The sequence below is a fragment of the Podarcis erhardii genome (assembly GCF_964252035.2).
Source record: "Podarcis erhardii genome assembly, chromosome: 1".
Taxonomy (NCBI): Eukaryota; Metazoa; Chordata; class Lepidosauria; order Squamata; family Lacertidae; genus Podarcis; species Podarcis erhardii.
The window spans coordinates 121649534-121675190 of record NC_138497.1 but is presented as its reverse complement, the minus strand read 5'-3'; the positions used below and the strand labels follow the sequence as shown (position 1 = coordinate 121675190).

The following is a 25657-nucleotide window of genomic DNA, read 5'->3' as shown; positions in this document are numbered from 1 at the left end:
CCGTAGACGCCCACTGTCAGATTCTACCAGCGACTGACGGAGTCATGCTTTGGGGGCTCCGTTAGTGACTCGGTTTGGTTGACCAGCCAAACCCCCAGAGGGATCAAGCTTTTACGCACAAGCAGCTCATTATCCCATCACAGCTCTTTAGCAATGCACACCTCTTTTTATGACATGGTGCATTTATCCTAATGTATGAAACTGTTCTTCTACCTCAGTGGGAAGAACACTGTGAATTGGGTCCCTATATGATGGGACATCTGCAGGAGTGTCTTTTTTTATACATATCATATGCATGGTTGAGGGCACTTGAAGTGCACACAGACCCAGAGCACAGCATCCCCGCAAAAGTTTGTATTTTACAGAAATGGTAGCCCTCTTGCCTGCTCTGTCTGAAGTAATAACATTTCCCTTGAGTTTTACAGTTCAGATTGAATAAAAGAACTCATTCTTACATAATGTGTATGTACAGCATAGTGAGCTATTACAGACAAAAAGTCAATACCTCTCTGAAAGGAGCCTGCAAGAATTTCTCAAATTTTACCACATGAAAAATGAAAAAGAATGGAAATCTAGCAATCTGAAGTGCTAAAGTTTAGATCTCAGACATCAACATTATTATACTTTATAGGACATGAATCGAAACTCATTAAAAACATATATACCAACCATCGCTGACGCTGCACACCCACGAAAGCACAAAGAGATGGAAGAAATATTAGAGCTTCTGGCAGATTGGTTAACATCAGTAATAACATTTCTAATTTAGGCTACAATTCTATACACAATTACATGGAACAAGTCTCATTGAACTCAAGAGAATTTATGCCCAAGTAGATATGCATAGGATTTTGCTCCTAGTTACAGATCTCACAAACAACTAAACCGAATAATATAAAATAATTGCAACTAAATTTATCTTTTCATTATTTCTTACAAAATATTCAGAAGTAAATATAAAGTTGATTGCAACCAAGTTCACTTTCTGAAGTAAATCTATTATAATTTACCCACTGTTGAGATTGGAAAGGTATTTATGGTATTTCGTCACACATAGATATAAATATTTTGTGCATGCACTTTGTAGGTTTTGGTCTCACATGGTATACTGTCAAAAACCATGGAAAAAGCAGAATGATGTTACAGAGGAGCTAAAAGGCAAGGTCTTTCTTGCCACTAACCCTGCACCCAACTGGCCTGTACTGCCCTGTGTGTCAATGGATCAGGAAGAGTAGTGAGGGGATGGTGGAGGCCTAACCACTACATTGAGGTAAGCAAAGGCCAGTCAATGGGCAAAGATACCCAGCAGTGATGAAGAGAGATAGGCAAGGGGTCTTGTGGGTTTGAAATGAAGTGTGAGTAGCTGATTAACCATACACAAATAGGATGGGGTGACTAGAGAAGGGATCGTGATTGAGAAATGCGTGGAGAAACCCAGCGGGCTACCATTTGTCATGTATTTGAGTGGTGGTCCAGCTCTTGGGGGTAGGTTCAAAGAAATCCTGTTGGGCCTAAAGAACGTACAAAGGCAGGGAACATGGACAATGAAGTGCTGGCATATGAAAGGAGGAGGAAGGGAAGAGAAGGAGGCATTTTTTAAGGACTCCAAATGGCAAGAATCAAACCTGGTTAGGAGCCTAAGCAATATTATAGTTAGGCGAAGTGTGTTGTACCTCGAAAGAGCAAAATGTGTTTTACAGATAGATATTAAGGCTTGCTTGCAGTGAGTGCATTCTTCCTTGGTGGTCTTGTAGTGTAGTGATGGCCAAACTTGGCCCTCCAGCTGTTTGGGGACTACAATTCCCATCATCCCTGACCACTGGTCTTGTTAGCTAGGGATGATGGGAGTTGTAGTCCCAAAATACCTGGGTTGTGGTTACATTCAGATCTTCAAAACTGCACCTTCCATGTAGCCCACAAGGGATAAATAGTTCTTCCCTAGAGGAAGCATGAACAGTAATATTGACCCCATTTCCTCTGCAGAAGTGCTACAAAAGCTTATAGAGTAAGTATTAAATCCTCTAAGGAATCTGAGCACTGATTCACTATTGCCTGTGTTGTTCTCCTTAGATGTTGGACTACCAGTAGCATGGACAGTGGTGACGGATGACGGAAAATGTGGAGGACCCCAGAAAAACTACCTCTGCTTAAGATGCATAAGCACTCTATTATTAACAACTGAATGAATCCTATTTCCCTTTTCTTTTCTTGCAACACTGAACATTTTACAGGCCAAGATCATGCCGCCTACAGCACAAACAATGTCCCCTGATATTTACATGGCAATAGAAACAACATTTTTGCAATGGCAAATGTTTTGTCACCTGCATCTCGTCTAGTTTGGATTGAATGTCTGGAGGGAAATCTCCTGCTCCGCAGCTAAAAGGGTCAAAAGGTTCTGCTCCAAAAAGGTCTCTCTCTAGAAAGAAGAAGAAGAATAAAAAAAAGGAATCAGCAACACATAAGAAGTGGAGTGTGTGGAAACTCAGACAGCTGGTGAAACTCTGGACTTGAGAATGCAAAGCAGCAAAATTTGCAACCAGTGTTCTGCTGTATTCTAGAAGGTCTGTACTAGATGGTTCGGTTGAGCCACCACTCTTGATCATTGCGTCTTGCCCCTCTGGAGAAGGAGTCATGAACTGGCAACCACTAATTTTCACTTCATTTCCCCTAAATTATTTTTCGAGAGGGCATCTCCACGAATTCCAGACTAAATCTGTATGAAGCATAGTCTTCTTCTTTTTTAAAAAGCATACAGCCCCTTCCGATCATTCAGAAACTGAAATTGTGTGTGTGTGTGTGTGTGTGTGTGTGTGTGTGTTCTCTAAGCAAGACAGATATGCAGAGTAAGTTGTTCCAGCAAACAAGCCTCAGATCACCAGCTCATTAGTTTTGGTTACGACTGCACAGTGTTTCTTATCAAAAGATGAAGCTCGAGGGGGGAAATAATCCTTTGGCTTGCATTATATTTCTCTTACACAGAACTGAGCTAAATCAGAACAGCTGCTCAAAGGCATTCAGAACGGGCAGCTTCCAAAAGCCCCTCCAGGCATGATAGAGCATACCAGTGATGGGGGACATGTGGTCCTCCAGAGGTTGTTAGACTTCAGCTCCCAACAGCCCAAGTCCGTATAGATGATGGCCAGCCCCTCTTAATCTTTGTGAACTGGCAGGATTCGCAGTGCAAGTTGAGTTATGCTACGGGCATGGATTGTGGACACTGCAAGTGCTGAAACAGTGCGTGTAATCCCAGCAATTAGGGATGATTTGAACGCTCAGAGAAAAGAAGATAGCACATTGTTCCTGGGATTCTACCACATCAGAACATATTCAGGTGGTGGAAATCACCTGACTGATGCCCAGTGCATCCAAAAACATCCAAACCCCCAAAATTAGAACGCCAGAAAGCTCAAAGCAACTTCTTGCTTAATTGCTTAATTGCTTCCTTTTTCTATTCTCATGATGCTTTAAATCTTTTATTTCCCAAATGTTACAGTTCAGATTATGTTCTGCTTTAACTAGCTAGAGATTGACAAGAGAATTACAAAAAACACATTTTTTTCTGATTAATGCATCTCTCATTTTTAATATTAAAAATGAGTATTTGTCCCTTATTTGCAGATTTCCCGTTGCTCTCCTGTATTAATTTGTAGTGCACATCTATCCCTGTCATGCCTTTCACAGTGTAATAATTTCTATTCTAAAACAGGAGTGGATTTGTGGTATTTCAAACACTCCCAGAATGTATGACCATATCAAGTTGTTTTATGGATGAATTTCTCAACCACAATAATAACATAACAGAAGGAAGATTTATAAGGCAGTGCTTTATGTGTGGTTATGGAGTGTTTGGGAGAAAGGTCCTAAATCTGGCATTTCTGTTTCACACTTTAAAAGATCTAGAAGTGATTGTTGCAGCTTCTAAAATTACTACTATTGGTCCATGACATATAAAATCACCTCCTGAAAATGCATTATAATGATAATATACTGGACCGCTAAATTTAGTAAAATACAAAGAGACTGATTTACCTATTACAAGATGCAAGATCTTCCAATAAATAATGACTGCATTTTCCTTTTACAACACACAATGTGGCTATCTCAACAATCCTTACAACAGCCCTGTAAGGTAGGCTGGCATTGTAAAGGTAAAGGTAAAGGTACCCCTGCCCGTACGGGCCAGTTGTGTCCAACTCTAGGGTTGTGCGCCCATCTCACTTAAGAGGCCGGGGGCCAGCGCTGTCCGGAGACACTTCCGGGTCACGTGGCCAGCGTGACGAAGCTGCTCTGGTGAGCCAGCACCAGCGCAGCACACGGAAACGCCATTACCTTTCCGCTATAAAGCGGTAGCTATTTATCTACTTGCACTTAAGAGTGCTTTCGAACTGCTAGGTGGGCAGGAGCTGGGACTGAAAGATGGGAGCTCACCCTGCCATGGGGATTCGAACCGCCGACCATGCGATCGGCAAGTCCTAGGCACTGAGGTTTTACCCACAGCGCCACCCGCGTCCCAGGCTGGCATTACTTATCTTCATATTGCAGTTAACTGGGAAGAGCTCTAAGAGACAATGGTTGATACACCACCTTGTGAGTGGGTTCAAGAGACGAGATTTCAGCCAACAAATCTGAGCAGAGGACTTTGCATTGCAAACTCTTTAAGCCAGCCGTTTCATTAGTGCTTTCATAAGATCCTGAAAGTATTATTGCCTCTTTCAGACCATTATTTTATGGTGGAGAATGCAGTACCTTCCCAGACTTTGAACTTGATTTTGAAATGTGATTAGCAATATTAGTTTCTAAATAGGTTCTTCTTTTGGTAATCTGTTATGAAAAATAAAAGGATAAAAGAGAAGCACGCATGTGGACAGTGGAAGTAGTTGGGTTCAAATGTTTCTTTGAAGAAAATTTGACCTGCAGACCACCTGGAAAGGCCACTGCCCCATGAGTCTTATAGCACAAAGTAAAAAAATTGCCCTGTTGTTATTGGTGGTAATCAAACTATTTTCTAAGAAGGGAGTATAAGATGTTGTTCATCTATTATCAGATTTTAGTTGGTTTTTTCCTATTGGGACACTTTGATCTCAGAAATATCCTCTTTGACTTCAATACACATCAAAAGATGTCTCTTGGCATTGACAACACGAAAGCCTAAAATAATTGCGGATTTCCCCCCTCGTTTTCAGCCATTGCAACTCCCCTGCTTGTTTCCCCCAGTAATTCCAAAAGGGCTGGAGATTTCCACTATTTTCCAGAAACATAAACTATACCTTTCCTTTGAGGTAATCAACCTCTGCTTTCAAGCCAGGCATCTATGTTTCTTGGGGTTAAATAGTGCACAAGCAGCCTGGAGTACTTCACATTCTGCTCATAATACAATTCACTGATTACTATCTGGGGAGATGAGCATATCAAGTCAGGTACAGAGCCCTGAACAACTTAGGTCCAACATTCCTTAAGGACTGCCTGAGCCCTTCTATCTATCCCAGCCCAATCAGTGAGATAATCTGGAAGGGTGCTGTTTACCGCTGTGATACAGAGGCCTGTTGGGCAGATATTTTTGTTGGTCTCACATTGTGGAATACTCTTCCAGCAAATTTGGCAGCCACCATCCATTTTTAGGCGTCTCTTAAAAGACTTCATATATGCTGGCAGCCCTATGCTGTTGTTTGAAATTTTCTGGAGTGGCCAGTCATTTTAATGATTATCTCATCTTGCTTTTAATGGTTTTTATATTGCTGTATACACCCCTGATATTTTATGGGAGGGTAGTATATAAATACATTTGGAAAGAAACAATAGGCCAATCTTTCAAGATTTCAATGGGCAATTTGTTCCCAAAAAGAATGTAAACGGTAAAGCCTTTTATTTTTATAAAAAAAATGACAGTCTTTGTTGACTTGGCTGTTTTGTGTTAAAAGCACAACGGATAGCATGACAAGAGCTGGACCAGAATTACTCACAAAATTACTAAACTATCATTTTCAACTTACAGTTAAACTAAGCTATGGTTTGTATATGAATGCACTGCATGCTGCAGAAATTGTGGGTCCTTTTCTCCTCCCTCACTCCTGCTGCACTGGCAAGAAACAAGCCATAACACAGGCTTGTCCCTTGTTAGTCTTCCAAACAAACAAAGAGGAGTAAGCCAAGAACAAATATTGTTTACCACTCATTGTTTGTTTTCAGAGGACCACTGGCTTGTCTCCTGGTAGAGTGGCAGCAGCAGGGGAGGAACTAAATGCCTGTGATTTCAGTAGTATGCGCTAGCATGCTGTGCACTGAAATTCAAACCATAGTTTAGTTTCTTTGTAATTTAAGGTGACACATGGACCTTGCAGTTATCTCTCACACAAACACCTTTGGAAATGCTGCAGCACAGGGTGGCTACCCTCTTTTGGTGATTCTTTGGCAATCCTTATACAGTTGTACCTTGAAAATCAAACGGAATCCGTTCCAGAAGTCCTTTCGACTTCCAAAACGTTCGGAAACCAAAGCATGGCTTCTGATTGGCTGCAGGAAGCTCCTGCAGCCAATCGGAAGCCCTGTTGGACATTTGGGTTCCAAAGAATGTGCTCAAACCGGAACACTCACTTCCGGGTTTGCGGCATTTGGAAGCCAAAGCATCCGAGTACCAAGACATACATAATCCAAGGTACAGCTGTACTGAAATTTGCACCCCGGTTTAAACAAGTCTCACTTGCAATGGCCCTCAGTGGTAAGGTGAGTTAGCCAAACCTGACTGCTTTTGATGACATCTGGTGATGAAGGAGAAATAATGGCACAAAATTGGTTTGAAGTAATGTTTTTGTGTGGGTGTCGGTGCGGGTGTTCAATCAAAGCGGAAACTGATCTGGGGGGAGGCGGGGGGAATTTACATTGCCAAAATCATTAGTTGTACCCCCAACAATAAGAAAACTATTGAACATTTGGTACCATCCCACTTATACTTAATGTTAACAAAGTTAATGTTAACTATATTACCGGATAGCCGTAGAAATTATTTAGTAGTTTGGCTTTGTGAGGGAGTAATTGCAGATACTTGGTAATAGTTACCAGGGTTAAAATAATAAAGGCAGATCCAGTAACGCTTTACTTCTTCTGAGATGCTTCCCAAAAGAACCACACAGGTGGTTCTGAAGTCGAGTGTAAACTACTTTAATATTTCCATGCAGGATTTGATGGGCACAGGTTTTTCTTCTTCAAAACATAGCGTCCCCTGTGTGTTCCTTCTTTAGCCGCTGGAATATGAGATTGCCACCACATTTTCTTTTCAGCATGGGGACACACACAAAAAGGTGCGGTACTAGTTGAATCACGGATGAAGTGTCACAACGAAGACCGTAGAAGTGTTTTCCTGAAGTTAACACGGGACTAAAACATATCCTCAGATTGCTTTTGTGCAATATGAAACAATAGATCCCTAGTTAGCACATATATAGTTGAACGCCTGCTTAGTTTTAACAGCCAAAGGGGGACAAGCAAACGTTTACAACAAACATGCTATCTTAATTTCTGCCTTGAGTGGAGTTATTACTTGAACATATCAAAGGGTCACAGGATGCCCCCCAAACACCCAAACTCTCAAAGAACAGGAACACTGCGAACCCAGCACTATCGTTTTTAAATGCGTGGTTTCCAAAAAACCGTATTTGGCTTAGTATGAAGATGAAAACAAATCAGGTCAGTTCATTGCAAAACTTACTGATCTCTGCAGATCTACTGGGCACTGGAGGAGGCTGTGTGCCATTGCGAGTAGGTGTTGATGACTGAGGGGATATGGGAGAAAAGGGAACCATATCAAAGATGTCAGTGGAGGGTGATTTAGGTGTCACACTGCCTGCCTACAATAAGGACAATAAACATTAGGGCAAAATTTCACATGACAAAAATCACAATATTGAACTTTTTTTTCTTTTCGCATGCAATGCAGAAGATAAAAAGCTACGTTTTCGAACAAAAGAGGGCATGCAAAAAACAAAAGAGCTGATATGAGAAATTGGCATTTGCAGCCTGAGGTTTATGAAACATGCTAAAGCCTTCAGTCACGCACCAACCAGTATTGTAATACTTTCACAGTTTTAGCGTATCTGGTGTATCCAGAATTGAATGACTTTTAGATACAAAAGTGTTGGGGGGGAATATGAATGCATTTGAATGGAGAGAGAGATAATGCCCATTTATCGGGACAGTTGCCTATACATCAGAACATACAGAACTAGCGCCTGAAATTAAGAGATAACGTATCAGTTTTGTTTTATTACCTCTTGTGTCATAATAGGATTAATATTCTGCAAACCTGACATAGCAGTTGCTCTAAACACTGAGAAACCATTATGTAATAAAGCAGTAATTTGTATGAAAACACATTAAGGAACATGAATATATTGAAACTAACTCTTTTTTAAAAAAAAAATAGAAACCTCAGCACTAAAAAAGCCCAGAAATTCTGGTCAGCTTCAGGAAAGTATAATTTGCTGAAAATATACTTTTCTGTCGGATTAAGATTAATAGCCACAGTCATTTCACCATTGCTATCCAAGTAAAAATGCTTTCCTAAGAGGAAAATATGCAGCAATAACATACAGAAAGCAGAGAGATATGCATAAGATAATCTAAGTAAGCTTTCCCATTACAGGGAGCTAACAAGCAACTTTGTTTTATTGACAATGCAGAAAAAATATCCCTAACAGAAAATCCCAACTATGTCTCAAATGTTATGCATAACAATCTGGTTTGGTTATACTGATATTATAATGGAACAAGGCTAACTGGACGTACAATGACCAATTATCTTCACATTGTAATGGAATAGATTGATGTCAGTGCCATGTTTCTAGAGGTGATGTCTTTCTTCCCTCTTGCCATTCAAGGCTTCTTGATATGTTGTGTCTTAGCGGGTGGTTAGATACACTCAGCATCTCTCTCTTTTTTTTGTTCCTGCATATTAACAGTGCTCATACATCACATAGTTCTGGGTTGTATCTAATGGTGCCCTTCCATAAATGGAAGGAGTCCTTCAATTTATGGAAATAGCCTTGATGTAGTGGAGCCTCCAGACTTCTCCTTGTACAGTGGGTTCCCTCCAGTCATCTCCTCATGCCCCCACCCTGCCCATGAGTTTGGGTGGTTGTGCTGTTCAGAGCACCCCGGAACTACACAAAGGGGTGGGGGAGAAGGAGAAGGGAGATGGTTCTGTCTGGCAAGCCAAAATGCTTGTGCTGATCCAACAATCAGAAGAACGTTACGTTGAATTTCTCCCAGAGAACCTTAATGCTTCTTACCACAAATATGCTTATAACAATAAAAAAAAAATGAACAAGCCTTTTGTGTTCACACACAAGCATCACACACGCTCCTTCCACGATAGCCAGCCACTGGCCTCTTGTACTATCTGTCCAGAGTTACACAATGATGGAAAGTTTTGTTCCTGGGTCACAGGCAGAGAGAGAGGAACTTGCATTTTCTATAAAGGTTGGTTTCAATAGGAAGGATAAGCCTGGCATCTTAGAGGTAAGTTTGGAGGAAGGTTCAGAGTATTCCTGGTTCTAGTTCACCTATGTTCATAAGGTGCTCTGTCCCTCCAGATGTTTTGGGACTACAACTCCCATCATCCCTAGCTAACAGGAACAGTGGTCAGGGATGATGGGAGCTGTAGTCCCCAAACATCTGGAGGGCCGAGTTTGCCTATGCCTGGTCTATGCATCCCCAGACTCTTCAGCATCTTCTAATAGAAGTTTATAGCATTACGGTATTCTACTGGAAAGAAATCACCCATGACAAATGACTACACATATTCCCTCAATTTTTTCAAATCGCCAGCAGCTAGTCTGCAGAGCACGGTGAAGTCACTTAGTCTTCCAACTTTGCTTGCTGACTTCAGCTGGATGGCTGCTAAATTGCAGCTGGCAAGAGGACTCTCTAGACTTTGAAGCAAGCTAGGTTCTTCTGCAAGCTGAGCATTCTCTGCTGTTATGTTCCACAATGTACTTTACCCTGTCTTTAAGAAGGGACGGCTCCTATGCAGCAAAGCTAGTCCTCCTATTGGTTTTGAATTTGGAACTGAATGACTATCATATAAAGGTTAGAATGCACTACTCAGAACTGTCTTAATAATCCCTAGAATAGTCACAACAAAATAATCTCTAAAAGCTCGTGCACTCTTGAAATTAGAAGTATCTTCTAAAGGTGGAAGCTGTGGTCCAACAACATCTAACACCTGTTAGCCACCCATTTTAAACACACTGGAGAAACATGAATATAAGTGGCAGACAAACTGATTCTTCTTAATCACCTAAAAACAAGGCACTGTACCTTGCAGGACTTTACAGGAAAACGCCATGTTCTGCATATGTAGGAGTCTTTCCATGTAACAGATTTGCCAAATTTTGACCCAAATAATGCAACCTGCCCAATTTGTTTGTACATAGTTACTATGTACTTTGTTTCCTTCTCTGAGTTCTCTGGAAAAAAGCCAAGTCTCGTCCAAATGCATTCCTCTGTCTCTGCAACTAATATATTAGCTGCTTATTAACTCAGAACTGTTGTGATAAACATCCTCAACTTTTGCTGAAAGTGAAATATGTTGATGGATAGCATTTGGATACTGTAGAAGCCATAGGCTCTTAATTTATAATAAAATCCTGCTAGTCCACCCATCATAGAAGTTTAGCCATCAAATGTTGGCCTTTGGTTGTGTGAAGAACAGATTCCATCAGGAGTTATGACAGGATTGTGGCATCACAAGCCTTATGTGGAATCAGTATGGATTATTTTTACTTGGCTAATTCATTTTTGGATTTCACACACACAAAAATCCAAACCCAGGCATTCCAAACGATTTTTTAAAAGCTGAAGCCCATCACAAAAAAAGTTCTTTTTTATTCCCCACCTTCATCTGACAAATTTGCAGTAAATTATGGGCAACATGCATAACAATCTCCTATTGAAAATCAATGAGTCTTGAATGTTTTTGACTCTCTCTGGGCTGCTCTGAATGGCCAGGATCTAAAGAAGCTAGCTATCAATGAACCAACAGTGCATCCCTAATGGTTTCTCCTGCACCAGGAGTCTCCTTCGCAACAAGACAAAAGGTTAGCTGAACGTGACTAACTTGCCCCACTGATTCCAATAAAGCCAAGTTCAACTAGCTTAGTCTGGACCTGAACAAAAGTGTTTTTGGATCTGAAAAAAATAATCCTAAAATATATTGCTAAACACACACAAGTCCTTGAGCAAGGCTAAAAAAACTATTGGGATTCTGGCCATTGCAACTGATTTCATCCTTAAATGAATGCGGAAGTTATAAATAGGTCTCTTACTAATAAATGCAGAAAGTATAAATATATGCTATAAGGAATAAATTGTTACAACAGAAAATCTACACAAGGCAGTTAATGGAGTTACAGATCTTTGAAGAGTGAGAGAATCAATCAGTAACATCTGAAACTCTTAAATTCTTAAATTAGTTTTTTCCCCATTCACTTATTGCAATTAAAAAGTATTTCCTTTTGTTTCTCTCAGGAACACCAATCATAATAAGAGAATTGATCTTTGTTTCGAAATAAATGCATACTTGCACTACCTGAATGATCATGAGAAGCATTTTTATTGGGTAAACCCATGCAAAAAGCCATGTTTGCCAAGGGCAGCCAATTGCTAATTGCAAACAGAAAGAGAAGGTTGTATCAGCCCATTCTTACAACCAGGAAGCATGTTACAGCTCATCTTTGGGATAAATAATGGGCATTCTTCATTTTGCACAGAGTTTAAACGCACTTCAAAAAAATCAAGTGCTCTACATTGCCTACCACATCTCCTACTGACTTCCCACATTTTATTTAAAATTTTATGCTGTCCAATCACAATTCTTCAGAGATTGTAAACTTTGCATTGTGAACCTGTAGACAGGGTTCATCTTTCACTTTTTCCATTGGTAATTAACAGTTCCCTTTTTTTTTTTTCCCATGATACAAGGCTGGAATTCTAAACAAAGCTAGTAACCTTGATGCTTATTTTTACGTCAGTGCATTTGGGATTGAGGTATAAGAATTCCATTTGTTTTCTCAATTTAACCAGACAGCCCAAACAATATAGAGCAAGCTTATCCTTAAGCGTTTTTAAAGGAGAGTCAATTTTGGTATGCTGAACATTTCTGCACTGCTCAGAAGTAGACGAAATGCTTCTGGCCTGTCCTTTAACCACTGCACAAAATGTAGCACTTTGATACAATTCATACACAACAAAGAAAGGAAGATTGAAATATTTTTTTGACTGTTTGTGCCCAGCTGGATTACACGAGGTCTTGGGATGCTGTGTTCATGGACTTGCTTTGGAAGACCACTTTTGGTAGGTGGTGGTGTTAATAGTCCAGATGAGTGTCTGGAGTCAGGAGAGTTCATAGGAGTTAGTGTAATGGAAGAGATATCTAAACATGGAGCAGAATCCTCATTGCTACACCAGAAAAAGGTGGTGGGTCTTTGAAACATGTCATGTTCATAATCAGACTCTATGTGCAGCAGCAGCTGTAAAGGAATCACAGAAAGAGAAATATATATTCTAAGGAGTGAAAGTGGTAAGAGAAGGGAAAGAAAAAAAAGAGCACCAAAAATTTGCTTGTAAACCAATATTCCACAATATTAGGAACAAAAAGTGAACTTTTTTTTCCCCTTACATCGCAGCAACAATGAGTAATCTAGTACTGGCAGAAGCAAATTTAACATCTCCATTAAAAATCACTGCAAATATTATATTTTAAAATCATGTCTTCTATGTGCTGAAAAATATCCCCATGCACCAAATATGCTTGAATATCTCCATGTCTGCAATTGTTTTGGTATATAGTAGGCACACATGTTTGCATGGTTAAAGCACAGCCCAGTATCTTGTGTATTGAGTATAGCTTCACAAACCATTTCTCTCTCACCAAGCACTCATACAACACAAACTTCCTACAAGCTTCACATTGAGTAAGTTATCTTGGCCCCACACAGGCTTTTGTGTGGGGCTGTTTTCCAAGCACACAAAACTCCAGTGAGCAAAGTGTTGTTTATGAGCTACTGAGTGGTACTTGTATTAACAAGGCCTTTAATAGCTTAGGACCTAAATTAAAAGGGCAGTTTCTCCCTTACTGATCTTCTCCATATGATATTCTGAAATAAATTTTGTGGTGACACAGGAACAGGCATTCTCAGTACAAGTAGCCTGACTCTGGAACGCCCTCCCTCCAAAATTTGATTGTTATCAACTATTTCAAGCTTTCGATACCAATTAAAGACTTGGTCTCTGTATTTGGTGCTATCTATGGTGTAATGGATTCTAACAAGTAATGTTGCACGATATTGTAAATGAAGCATCTGTTTACAAATACTAGCACTATACAATAAACTGAAAGTGCCACAAGGTTGGAGGACATACTTAAACTTGGTTACATGGCTAATTAAACAATATATAGCCTTTTAAACTGGGGGGGGGGGACGTTTATCTAGTTTCTTCTTATGTATTTTTGTGTTTTTATATTGCAAACCAACCTGTGAGTGATCCTCAGATGAAGGGTGGTATAGAATTATTATCAATAAATAAATCAATAAAAATAATGTCTACTCTGCTGGTACTATATATATTTTTAGATTCTTGATGTGCTATTGCTGGCTATGCATTTTACTGGCAAATGGGATCCTCTTCAACAACGGTCCTGCTTGCACACGGGACCTTGGGACACCACCACCTGGCTAGGGGCTGGGCGTTGCCCAGACCTCACAGGGATGGCCCCGTGGCGCCAGGCTTATTAGCCAATCAGGTTTGAGTGGAGCAATTGTGGGACCTATTTGAGTGGCAGCGTGAAGTGGCTAAGGCACTTGCTTCACACTGCCGAACACCCCCGCCCATAGCTGTCAACCTTCTCTTTTTTTGGCAGGAAATTCCCTTATTCCAGTGCCTTTTCCTGCTGCTTCCCGCTGCTATCCCGGATTGTTAGATATCCTGTAGACTGTCCCCGGGACAGGTGAGGCTGCTGATCCCTTATTTTCGAGGCTGCTGATCCCTTATTTTCGAAGCTGCTGTTCCCTTATTTTCAAATCTGAAAGTTGACAGCTATGCCCCCGCCCTTTCTTTGGTTTGAGTGCTTTGGCCTTGCTTTGGACTTTGGTTGGTCACCTGTCTTGTGTCAGGGTAGGAATTTTTCCATTTGGCAGATTGGCACTGGCCTCTTGGTTTTCACCTGCCTCTCAGCAATCGTCACAACTTTGTAAGGTTCGCTGGTTAGGCATGGCTCAATGATGTGTGTGGGAGGGGAGGGGCGGCCATCACCTGCCCCTCCATAAAAAGGGTATTTCGTTAAAGGAATCTGGGGGTCTTGGCTCATGCCTGAAGTCCACCTGAGCGGCTAGGGCCATGCCAGGACCACAGGAACCCCGGGGTGAGCTTCAGATGGTCTTCATCAACGTAGTAATAATATAATAATAATAATTTATTATTTATAACCTGCGCATCTGGCTGGGTTTCCCCAGCCACTCTGGGTGGCTTCCAACAGAATATTAAAATACAATAGTCTATTAAACATTAAAAACTTCCCTAAACAGGGCTGCCTTCAGATGTCTTCTAAAAGTCTGGTAGTTGTTTTTCTCTTTGACATCTGGTGGGAGGGCATTCCACAGGGCGGGTGCCACTACCAAGAAGGCCCTCTGCCTGGTTCCCTGTAACTTGGCTTGTCTCAACAAGGGAACCACCAGAAGGCTCTCAGCACTGGACCTCAGTGTCCAGGCAGAACAATGGGGGTGGAGACGCTCCGTCAGGTATACTGGGCCGAGGCCATTTAGGGCTTTAATGGTCAGCACCAACACTTTGAATTGTGCTCGGAAACATATTGGGAGCCAGTGTAGGTCTTTCAAGACCGGTGTTATGTGGTCTTGGCGGCCTCTCCCAGTCACCAGTCTAGCTGCCGCATTCTGGATTAGTTGTAGTTTCCGGGTCACCTTCAAAGGTAGCCCCTCATAGAGCGCATTGCAGTAGTCCAAGCGAGAGATAACTAGAGCATACACCACTCTGGCGAGACAGTCTGCGGGCAGATAGGGTCTCAGCCTGTGTACCAGATGGAGCTGATAAACAGCTGCCCTGGACACAGAATTGACCTGTGCTTCCATGGACAGCTGTGAGTCCAGAATGACTCAGGCTGCGCACCTGGTCCTTCAGGGGCACTGCTACCCCATTCAGGACCAGGGAGTCCTCCACACCCGCCCGCCTCCTGTCCCCCCATAACAGTACTTCTATCTTGTCAGGATTCAACCTCAATCTGTTAGCCGCCATCATAGCTCCATTGTTTGGTGTTTACCCTTCCAAACTTCCTCCTGGGTGGGCAGGAGTCAGTTATAGTTAGCTAGTGCCTAAGCCAATACCGCTCACATTGTGTAATCAATAACGTTATGGCCTAAATTTTACCCATCAACCTTTAAACTAAAATACATGAATTTATTTATATGGGGGGTGTCTTGGAGCCCTCGAGGCGCAATTAATTGCAACCTGCTCTGGGATCACCTTATATAGAAATATGTTAAATAAGCTCTTATTGTTTAAGCTTTTATTGTGATACAAAAAAGTGAACTTATCATATGGAAGCAATAAATCATACTGCCTTAAACTACTTAGGCTCGAATGTTAGAAAGTGCCTCTGATTTAATGCCAAAGCAAATCCTAAAAATGAACAGCACACACAGAGAACACAAATCCTACTTATGAACCCAAGCTGCTGATGGTAGGAAACAGGCAAGAATCCCACAGAATTCAGGCACAATGCACCATTGTGAACACTCAGCAATTCTTGACATCTCTGCCCATGACTAACACTTTCACTGGTAGGGAGACTGAGCAAAACACGCGGCTAGGAATGTAACCAGCAATGAAAACCACATTATAATAATCATGGTACAACTCCTACATAATTATTCAGGAAATGGTAAAAACAGCATTAATCTATATTACATACAAATCTGTCTTTAATGGATATGTTACCATAAGTAGGTTAGGTTTTAATAAAAATGACAGTTTGGGAAATAATTCTAAATTAAAAACATTTGCACTTAGTTTGTGGAAAATCAAGGAAAGGGCATTAATAAAAATGAAAACCCTCACTTAATGTCCTGAGTTCATGAGACCAAAATCCTCAATTTTTCGACGTTTTGTTTTTTGGTCCAAATAAATATATTGCCCAACTGCAGATTTCTTCTTGTGAACCAACATGGATCCTTCTTAACTTTAGTTGAGAGAGGCATTTCGACTTTCCCCCTTCTGCTCACATGGCTTAAAATGTTCATCTATACAAAGCTGGCTAAGATACATAGTTCGGAGAAGAAACAAACCGTTGCCATGGCAAGGTTAAACTCAAATTGACTGCTTTGATCAGTGGAATTGGCACTACTACAGGTGCCATATAATACTCAGCATTTTGGTAATTTAGAAGAGGAAGAGGAAGAAGAGTTTGGATTTGATATCCCGCTTTATCACTACCCGAAGGAGTCTCAAAGCGGCTAACAATCTCCTTTCCCTTCCTCCCCCACAACACTCTGTGAGGTGAGTGGGGCTGAGAGGCTTCAGAGAAGTGTGACTGGTCCAAGGTCACCCAGCAGCTGCACTGTATTCTTTTCAGCACCTGCTAAAAATCTTCATACCCAGATGTTTAAGAAAGTTGAGGTAATTTTAACCTGCTTTAGTATTTTAACTTTTGTATGTTTTAAGGTAGTGTTGTATTTTTTTTCTTTCTTCCACTGTTCTATCTTTTGTAAACCGCTTTGAGACCTTTTTTAAACAATCAAGTGGTGTTAATAATGCAGTCATCTTCAGTAAAAGAAGAATAGCTTTACTGAGTTATAACTTGCTTGCAAGTAAATAGCATAGTGAACAGAAGATTTAAACTAGCTTCAGAGCATACACAGAGTACAGGCTTCATTGAGCACAGGCTCCATGCCTAAGTTAGGCTCCACACACACACTGACTCCACCCCACTCAGGCCCCACTAAGTCTTCCTGCAAGCAGACTCAAGCATTTATACAGAGAATGAGTTACAGTGATTCTGCATGCTGAGTGATTCTGCAGCTTTTCAGCATTTCACAACATTTCTAGACTCCTTTACTGCTCCCTTTTACTGCTTCTGCTCTCAAATACCTATGTCTCATGACAAATACAATAAGGTAAAGGTAAAGGACCCTGACAGTAAAGTCCAGTCTTGAATGACTGGGATTGTGGCGCTCATCTCGCTTTACTGGCTGAGGGAGCTGGCGTTTGTCCGCAGACAGTTTTTCTCAGTCATGTGGTCAGCATGACTAAGCCACTTCTAGTGAAACCAGAGCAGCGCATGGAAACGCTGTTTGCCTTCCTGCCGCAGTGGTACCTATTTATCTACTTGCACTGGCGTGCTTTCAAACTCCTAGGTTGGCAGGAGCTGGGACCGAGCAACGGGAGCTCACCCTGTCGTGGGATTCGAACTGCTGACCTTCCGATCGGCAAGCCCTAGGCTCAGTGGTTTAGACCACAGCGCCACCCGCATCCCTTGACAAATGCAATACAATTTTACAAATTAAAGATTTAAACTTGGTCTGCCTTTTTGCTAAGGAAGCAAACGTAAAACTATGGAAAAGAATGAACAAGGCAACATGTTCATAGGCAACATGTTCATTCTCAAGAATGAGCTTTGATTCCTGCTCAGCTGATCAGCAAAGATGAAATCTAGCTGCTTTAGTGGTGTGATCTAGTTGACTACTGGGAACAGGATCACAGAGCCCGTGCAGGATTAAACACTGTGTTTTCTTGCATCAGCTGATGTCACTAGTGATGCCACCTGATGGGCGGGTGGACCTGGTTTGGGAAAAATGGCTTGGAGGCTTCCCCCCCGCCACTTCCCTGTGAGAAAACATCAATGAACTTTTCAAAGTGGACTGAATCTCAAAGCATGTGTTTTGCTACCAGCAAGCTTGGCTCCTCTTCTCAGTTCATTTGAGGACAAGAACATTATCCCAACTTTCCTCATGCTTTGTAGAATATTACAGGGAGGATGCTTCCCAACAAACTTTCATCCGGAGTGGAAATTTTGCAATAGTGAGAAGTTCCAACACCTTTATTTGGGGGTTAGTGGGGAGGGGGGGGAAGGGGGATGCGGGTGGCACTGTGGGTTAAACCACAGAGCCTAGGACTTGCCGATCAGAAGGTTGGCGGTTCAAATCCCCGCAACGGGGTGAGCTCCCGTTGCTCGGTCCCAGCTCCTGCCAACCTAGCAGTTTGAACGCACGTCAAAGTGCAAGTTGATAAATAGGTACCGCTCTGGCGGGAAGCCTATTTATGTGTACTGCTCTGGTGTGCTGCTTCCATTTCCGTGCGCTGCTCTGGTTCGCCAGAAGCAGCTTAGTCATGCTGGCCACATGACCCGGAAGCTGTACGCCGGCTCCCTCAGCCAGTAAAGTGAGATGAGCGCCGCAACCCCAGAGTCGGTCACGACTGGACCTAATGATCAGGGGTCAGGGGAGGAAAATAAAGGGGTGTGTTTTGATTAGTGGGAACCTACGCTTAGGATCAGGAACTCTAGACAAAAACAAAGCAAAACTCCCTGAAAATGGTGGAATTAGTTGAACCAGGAATGAGCGAAAGGCCTACCAATTACATCATGGCACTGTAGCTCTGTCTCAATAAAAGAACGAGGAGTCAGAAATCCCTATGAGAACATCTTGGGACAAATCACTGCCTGCAATCTGCCCGACACTAGTTTAGGTATTTGCTGGTAGATACATTTATGATAAATGGATGAGTTGGGAGTTTTTAACTAAATATGCAAATTATGTTTATCAGATTGCAAGAGAAGCATTGAGGATCTGCATGTGGGGAGGAATATGCAGTAAGGACAGGGGGGTAGGTTTAGCATAACACCTGAATTATAAGCCCTTTGGAGTCTTTGTGTTACATAAATAACCTTCCCATTACTGCTTTGTTTTCCATATTTAGCATCGTGATTAATAATACATACTTTATTATGCTCTTTAAAAATTCATTGTAAATATCCTCACTAAAAGCAATGTCAGGACTCTAACATATGATTAATATACATTTTTTAAATCCATATATTAAATATTCACCAAACAGAAAAGTTGAAAGTAGCTCATTTATTTTTAACGCAAAATTCGAACCACACTAAACTTTTTTTGCATTATAACTTGATGAGTAATTTTACATTTGCTGAAGCCTATAGCCAAACGTGGCCCCCCCCCCCCTACAGTCTTAAGAGGATGACAAATATCAGAGGCAGCATTCCTAATGAGCAGTGGGAAATGAAATACCTTGAGCATAATGCTAACAATTAATTTTCGACATTTGTGCTGGACGGGCCATTCTCACAAAGTTCCAGGCAAATAATTTCTGTGAAGGTTTCCGGTTTGCCCACTTGCTCAAAGTCTCTCAATCTTGCTACTGTGATTGTTCAGAAGAGGCGGATGGCATTAGCAGTAGTGGAATGAGTGTTTTCCATAAGGAACAGAATGATAAATAATATTTATAGTGTGTTACATCTTTAGTATTTGTTTTCACTGGGATTTTAATGAATGCAAGAAACAGAGGGTCTGTCACCATGACTAAAGAGGCGAGTGGCTGTATTAAATCCAGTCTTCTATAACTGGATGGCGGGGGGTGTGTGTGTGTGTGTGTGTTTTGGACTGGAAGACCCTCAAGGGTTCTGGTCAAACCCTACAATTTTACGGGGACCCCCTTGACGGTTTAGTCCAGTCAAAGGCGACTATGGGGTTGCAGTGTCCATCTCGCTTTCAGGCTGAGGGAGCTGGCATTTGTCCACAGCTTTCCAGGTCATGTGGCCAGCATGACTAAGCCACTTCTGGTGCAACAGGACACTGTGATGGAAACCAGAGGGCATTGAAACGCCGTTTACCTTCCTGCCACGGCAGTATCTATTTATCTACTTGCACTGGCGTGCTTTCAAGCTGCTAGGTTGACAGGAGCTGGGACAGAGCAACAGCAGCTCACTCCGTCACGGGGATTCGAACCTCTGACCTTCTGAATAGCAAGCCCAAAAGGCTCAATGGTTTAGACCACAGCACCACCCACATCCCTCTCCTACAATTTAATGATTCTATGAATATTACCCCATTACCATTTTCTTAACATTTACTGTAAATTGGTGACATCTATTGTACTGGATGGTCCTATGATTAGGTTAAAAATTAAGCTCTTATATTTTGAGAATATCCACAGTGTATGTCTTTAAATGCACTCTCCACGCTCTTGCCACGCTTTGTTATCCGATGGATCTTTTCTTAAATCCGTGTCCCACCTCATTATACCCTCCACACTCAATACTTAAAAAGCATAAATCTTGTTACATAATAACAGTGTCTCTTTGTTGAAACAACATTTCTCTCAGTTGCTTTTTACGTTAAATGTTCCTGAAATACAAGAATCCTATGTGGAACCTGCCTATCTTATTTCCCCCCCCCCAACTTTCTGGCTTCAAGCGCACAGAAAGCCAGTGGCAGCCTATGAAGACTTCTGGGTACAGAATTCATTAGCATGTGGCCAATAAAAAATTATTGGAAAGAAGTTGCCTGGAGAGGTTTTTCATTAGGAAGTGGAACAGACATAAAAAATAATAATCAATAAATAGGTGTGTTTGCACACCTTGAAACACATTTATATGTTTAGTAATTCTCACACCACACACAGAAAGCTGACTGTAGAAATGGGTGGTTGAGGGAAGCAAAGAGATAATGGTAAATAATGGGGTTTTTGTGTATTTATTTGGTTGTAAATTGATTTGGGCTGCCCTGGGCAAAATAAAGCGAATGACTGAATGACTGACTAAATAAATAAATTAACTTTTTTTGTGTGTGTGTGTGTTTCTAAATGACTTTGCTAGAGACAATGGGAGACACGATTGTGACAACACATATTGTCAGGGGCTCAGGAGCAGAGGCACAGGGAAGATGGGAGATGGAGAGTGAGGGGGAGGAATACGAGGGCAGTGTAGGAGGAGACAGTGGTCCGAGGGATTCCATGAGCCTCTCCAGCGAATCGGAAGATTCACAGAAGGGAGCGCCAGTGGCCAGGGGTAGGGGGGTCCCAAGGGGAACGCCCCAGGAGCAAGGGGGGAGCAGGGACTCCCAGAGTAGTAGTTGGAAATCAGGACCAGCTTCCCCACCAGAGCAGAGTGGGGGGGAAGGGTCCCAGGCATCGGGACCAGTACTTCCCCCACCAGGGAGAGAAGACGAGGCAGAGCTGACCACACCTCCCTCGGAGAGTCGTACAACGGAGGGGGGGTCAGATCCGGCTAGTGTCCCGGAAGAGGGAAGCAGTGACAGAAGTAGTGTAACGGTTAGGAGAAAGGTCACTGGGTTGGCGCGAGAGGCAAGTTCAAATGTACAGGAGCGCGGGACAGCAGAGAGTGAGGATTGGGAACCGGGTCCTAAAGCACGCCGGAGGCAGGGGGAGGAGCTAAGCGACTCAGCGTCGGAAGAGTCTAGGAAGGGCAATGCCCCAGAGGGCCGAAGGACCCAGAGGAGGAGAGAACAGCGCAGAAGGTGGAGCAGGGCTAGGATCTTAAACTGGTGCGGAAGGGGAAGTGATTCAGATAGGACTTCGCCGATCTAGAGTCTAGATGTAGGGTTGCACGCTCTGGCTTTAAAATGGAAATTATACTTCAATAAAGACTTTTGTACATAATATCAGCCTGGCGTTGGTCCTCTGTGAGCTGGGACCTAGAGACAGCCCTGACACATATACACAAATATCCTCTTTCTCCCTTTAGTTACTGTTATTGTGCCTTGATGAAAGACATACTTTATGAATCATCTCTTTATTGACACAACATTCTGCGTGATTAAAAGCTAGATTTGCCTATGGGTTAATAGATTGCATTATAAGGCATAATTTAATCATCACTAACAAGATTGTTTAAATCTGTGAAAAGTAGACCATCATGAAATTTATAAACCCACGTCAATTACATTTATTTTTTCAAATCACTTTTTAGATTAGATATCATGTAATCCACTCTTTAATAAAATATTTATTTCATTCATTTTTCGTTTTTATTTTTTAAAAAATAAAAATTGCTTTCCTTGCATGAGGAGCAGGATTCCACAGATTAAATATATACAACCACTGTGGACTTAACTAGACACAACTTTATAGAGGACAGACGCACAAGAGCAAACAACTTTTTGACAAATATTGACGCACATAACTGAAAACAGCCACCCGGGTTTAAAATTATTGGATGAGCCTCCAATAAAACAAAGTCTACAAAAGTTGCACTGCAAAACGAGGCCACTTTTCACAAAAGGCGCATACTCTGGGATTCTCGACATAAGGTAATTGCATTTCTATGCCACTGACTGCCATTGTTGTAGCTCGCAGGCAATTTGTGCTTTAAATGCAGCTGAACACATTAGGTGATAGTAGCAACACCCCAAACCATACTGTCATTGGCTTAATTAAGATTGAGTTTTCTTGCTTTCAAAAAATCCACTACAGTCGTACCTTGGTTTTCGAACAGCTTAGTTCCCAAACGTTTTGGCTCCTGAACGTCGCAAACTTGGAAGTGACAGTTCTGGTTTGCAAACTATTTTTGGAAGCTGAACATCTGGCAGGGCTTCCGATGGGCTGCAGGAGTTTCCTGCAGCCCATCAGAAGCCACGCTTTGGTTTCTGAACGTTTTGGAAGTCAAATGGACTTCTGGAACAGATTTTGTTTGACTTCCAAGGTACGACTGTCCATCCACAATCACACATGGAAACAGGAATGATTAGAAGAACCAAAATTGTCAACTATATCAAACAGGGAAAGAGCAATATGATTTTTGAGGCAGCTTTACATGGAATCCGACTTCATACACACTTGCAGGAAGGATTAGGAAAAGGAAGTTAGTTAAGTGCATTGCACATAAAACAAACTGGTAAGTAAGTAACTGTATGTTTGTGACAAAACTTTGACAATGTTAGATACACCCAAATTTAGGGACTAGTTCTCTGGCAATGCTTAAGTTCTCAAAAAAGAGAGAGATGCTGATATACTAAATAATGATCTGGAAGCCCTTCGTCATACTTGGATGTTTTGGCACTTTGTAATTGTACTTGGTAATTAGTCAAACTAACTTTTCAGGGACCCTGTCGCCTACTCTCAACATTGAATCTTGGTATTGAAACTAAGAGTAAAGTTAGCCAGTTTAAGGCATGACTGTTTTTTCCCTTTCATTAGCTCATCACAATCTTAGAGTTACTTCAACACTGAAATTGCCATTTATTTGTTAAGTCAATCAGAAAAGAGCCTTTGGGTTATTTATTTAGAAGCAAAGTAAGTATTAAAAGTGTTAAAGTTATTGCATTTCTACGGAGAAAAAATGGCTTTGTGCAGGGTACTTACTGGCGATGTTTGCACTTGCGTTATTCTTAACTGATTCTCCAAATCTTGAACCTTGTTTTTTAGCTCAATGTTTTCTGTTTCTAGTTCATGAATCTAAATAAAATAAAAATGCAGTTATTAGAAAGCTGAGATTAATGAACTGCGTTGGATTTATTGACTCATTCTTACTCACTTCCTGAATGAGCCCAGGAAAGCAAATAACCAAGGAACAAAATCTTTGCCATTATTAAGAAACGAGGTTTGTACAGAAGCAAGTTGTTGATACTTAGCCATTAAAAATTTCTACTCTAGGATGCATATCTCATATAGGAAGCAAATAGAATAATTGGGTCTTGCAATCAGGCGTGTTGGGTTCCACCCAACATTGTGGGTGCCCGGTGCACAGATGTGACATCATGCGCAGCACATGACGTCACATGTCACTGCTGCAATGGGAGTGTGTGTGATGGAGTACCCCACCGCAGTGTGTGACGCATTGGGTCACCCAGCCCAGCACCCTTAGTGAAAAATTTGTGAGTGCCCAGGCACCCAGGGCCCTTTGGAGATGGTGACTATGCTTGCAACAAACAAGAGATCAAGAGGTGCAAATTCTCCACTGCATGGAGCATAAGACATGACTTTTCATGGAATCAAAATGGAGCTTATATACAGTAGTATTATCAGCAACAGCTTTCAATGTGCTCAAGAGCTGGGCATGTTTAGCGTGGAGAAGAGGAGGTTAAGGGATGATATGATAGCCATGTTCAAATATATAAAAGGATGTCACATAGAGGAGGGAGAAAGGTTGTTCTCTGCTGCTCCAGAGAAGCGGACACGGAGCAATGGTTCCAAACTACAAGAAAGAAGATTCCACCTAAACATTAGGAAGAACTTCCTGACAGTAAGAGCTGTTCGACAGTGGAATTTGCTGCCAAGGAGTGTGGTGGAGTCTCCTTCTTTGGAGGTCTTTAAGCAGAGGCTTGACAACCATATGTCAGGAGTGCTCTGATGGTGTTTCCTGCTTGGCAGGGTCTTGGACTCGGTGGCCCTTGTGGTCTGTTCCAACTCTATGATTCTATGATTCTAAGATTTTTCTACAATATCTACACACAAGTGAGTTCTAGTTAGGAAAGGTCCATTCTAAAGTTAATTGAAAGCGTTCTTCACTTCAAGTTGAGATTCAACTCATTTTACTGCTTCCACTTGATCCAGAATTATTATTGACAAATAGATTGATCTGTCCCAGTATCAGTTTCTCTACCCATGGGATTAGAGTAGCTGGGTCAAGTTGTTTTCTTTCATTTTCTTCTTCTTCTATGCTTAATGCCAAAATACTTTAGAAAAAGAACATTAACGATATATTAAGCGATACATTACTTAAACCAAGAAAAGAAACCCAAATTCTGCTACTTACTCTTTTCTGTAACCCAGCAATCTGTTTTCTTGTTTCGACATCCTTTCCTCCAGATTCCAGAAATTTCCTGTAAGCCAGGTCAAATGCTTGACCAATAGTTAAAGTTATCTCTTCTGCCTTTATATGGAGCAAATATTACTGTTAGCTTGTAAACTCTAGCTGAGCAGAAACCCAACCCCTAAAGGAACATACTGGCCTAGTTCACATGTAATGCTAGGCCAAACCATGGCTTGGCTTCAATGAGAAAGTGTGTGGGTTCCTGGAGAGAAGATCATGACTGAAGCACTCCGGTGTTACTGCTGCCATGTCACATAGATGTAAACCATGGTTGAACACTGCATTGCATGTGAACCCTGTGATACGTCAAGCTGTTTCAAATGTAATTGAAGAGTGCAGAAAAACCACATTTAGAGCTCTGTTGGCAAAATGCATTCAAAAGGACAAGACATTAAGGCTATTGTTCAAGACGTAGTACATGAAGGGTGGTCAGATGCAACAGAGCGTTGGCCACCACCAAGGAGCTGATTTTAAGCCAGGGCCAATAACAGTGTAACTAGCCTGTCTCTGGGATAATTACAGATGGCTAGACCTGGAGCGGCTCCAAATGGCTTAAGTCCTGGTATTCACAGAACATGATTTGTGTGTGCTTTTACACTGCATTTCCTGACCAGTGAACATGACTCAGAGTTGCAATGACTGCCAATGCTTTTATCCACCTCAGACCTGGACCACTGAGTCACAAGGCTGGGTTGCATCCATGATATGCAAACTTATCTGTACATGGGTGATGTGACTGTCCTACTTACACTGTCCTACTACTTATAATGAAAAAGCGCATCGGGATTTGGAAGCAGAGTAAGG

General features: G+C 41.7%; 1 protein-coding gene across 7 annotated transcripts in view; it reads right to left on the bottom strand.

Moving 5' to 3' along the window:
• Window positions 1–25657, bottom strand: part of GULP1 (GULP PTB domain containing engulfment adaptor 1) — a 182269-nt gene that overhangs the window by 4250 nt on the left and 152362 nt on the right. For 3 of the 7 annotated variants that reach the window (XM_081847733.1, XM_081847730.1, XM_081847731.1), the window contains 5 exons: window positions 24797–24913; window positions 23404–23496; window positions 12297–12524; window positions 7706–7844; window positions 2325–2419 (listed from right to left, as the gene is read on the bottom strand). In XM_081847733.1, the coding sequence (XP_081703859.1) occupies window positions 2325–2419; window positions 7706–7844; window positions 12297–12524; window positions 23404–23496; window positions 24797–24913 (672 nt within the window). Of the gene's footprint in view, window positions 1–669; window positions 681–2324; window positions 2420–7705; window positions 7845–12296; window positions 12525–23403; window positions 23497–24796; window positions 24914–25657 lie in introns of all 7 variants that reach the window. The other 4 variants (XM_081847732.1, XM_081847734.1, XM_081847736.1 and 1 more) reach the window with 4 other exon arrangements.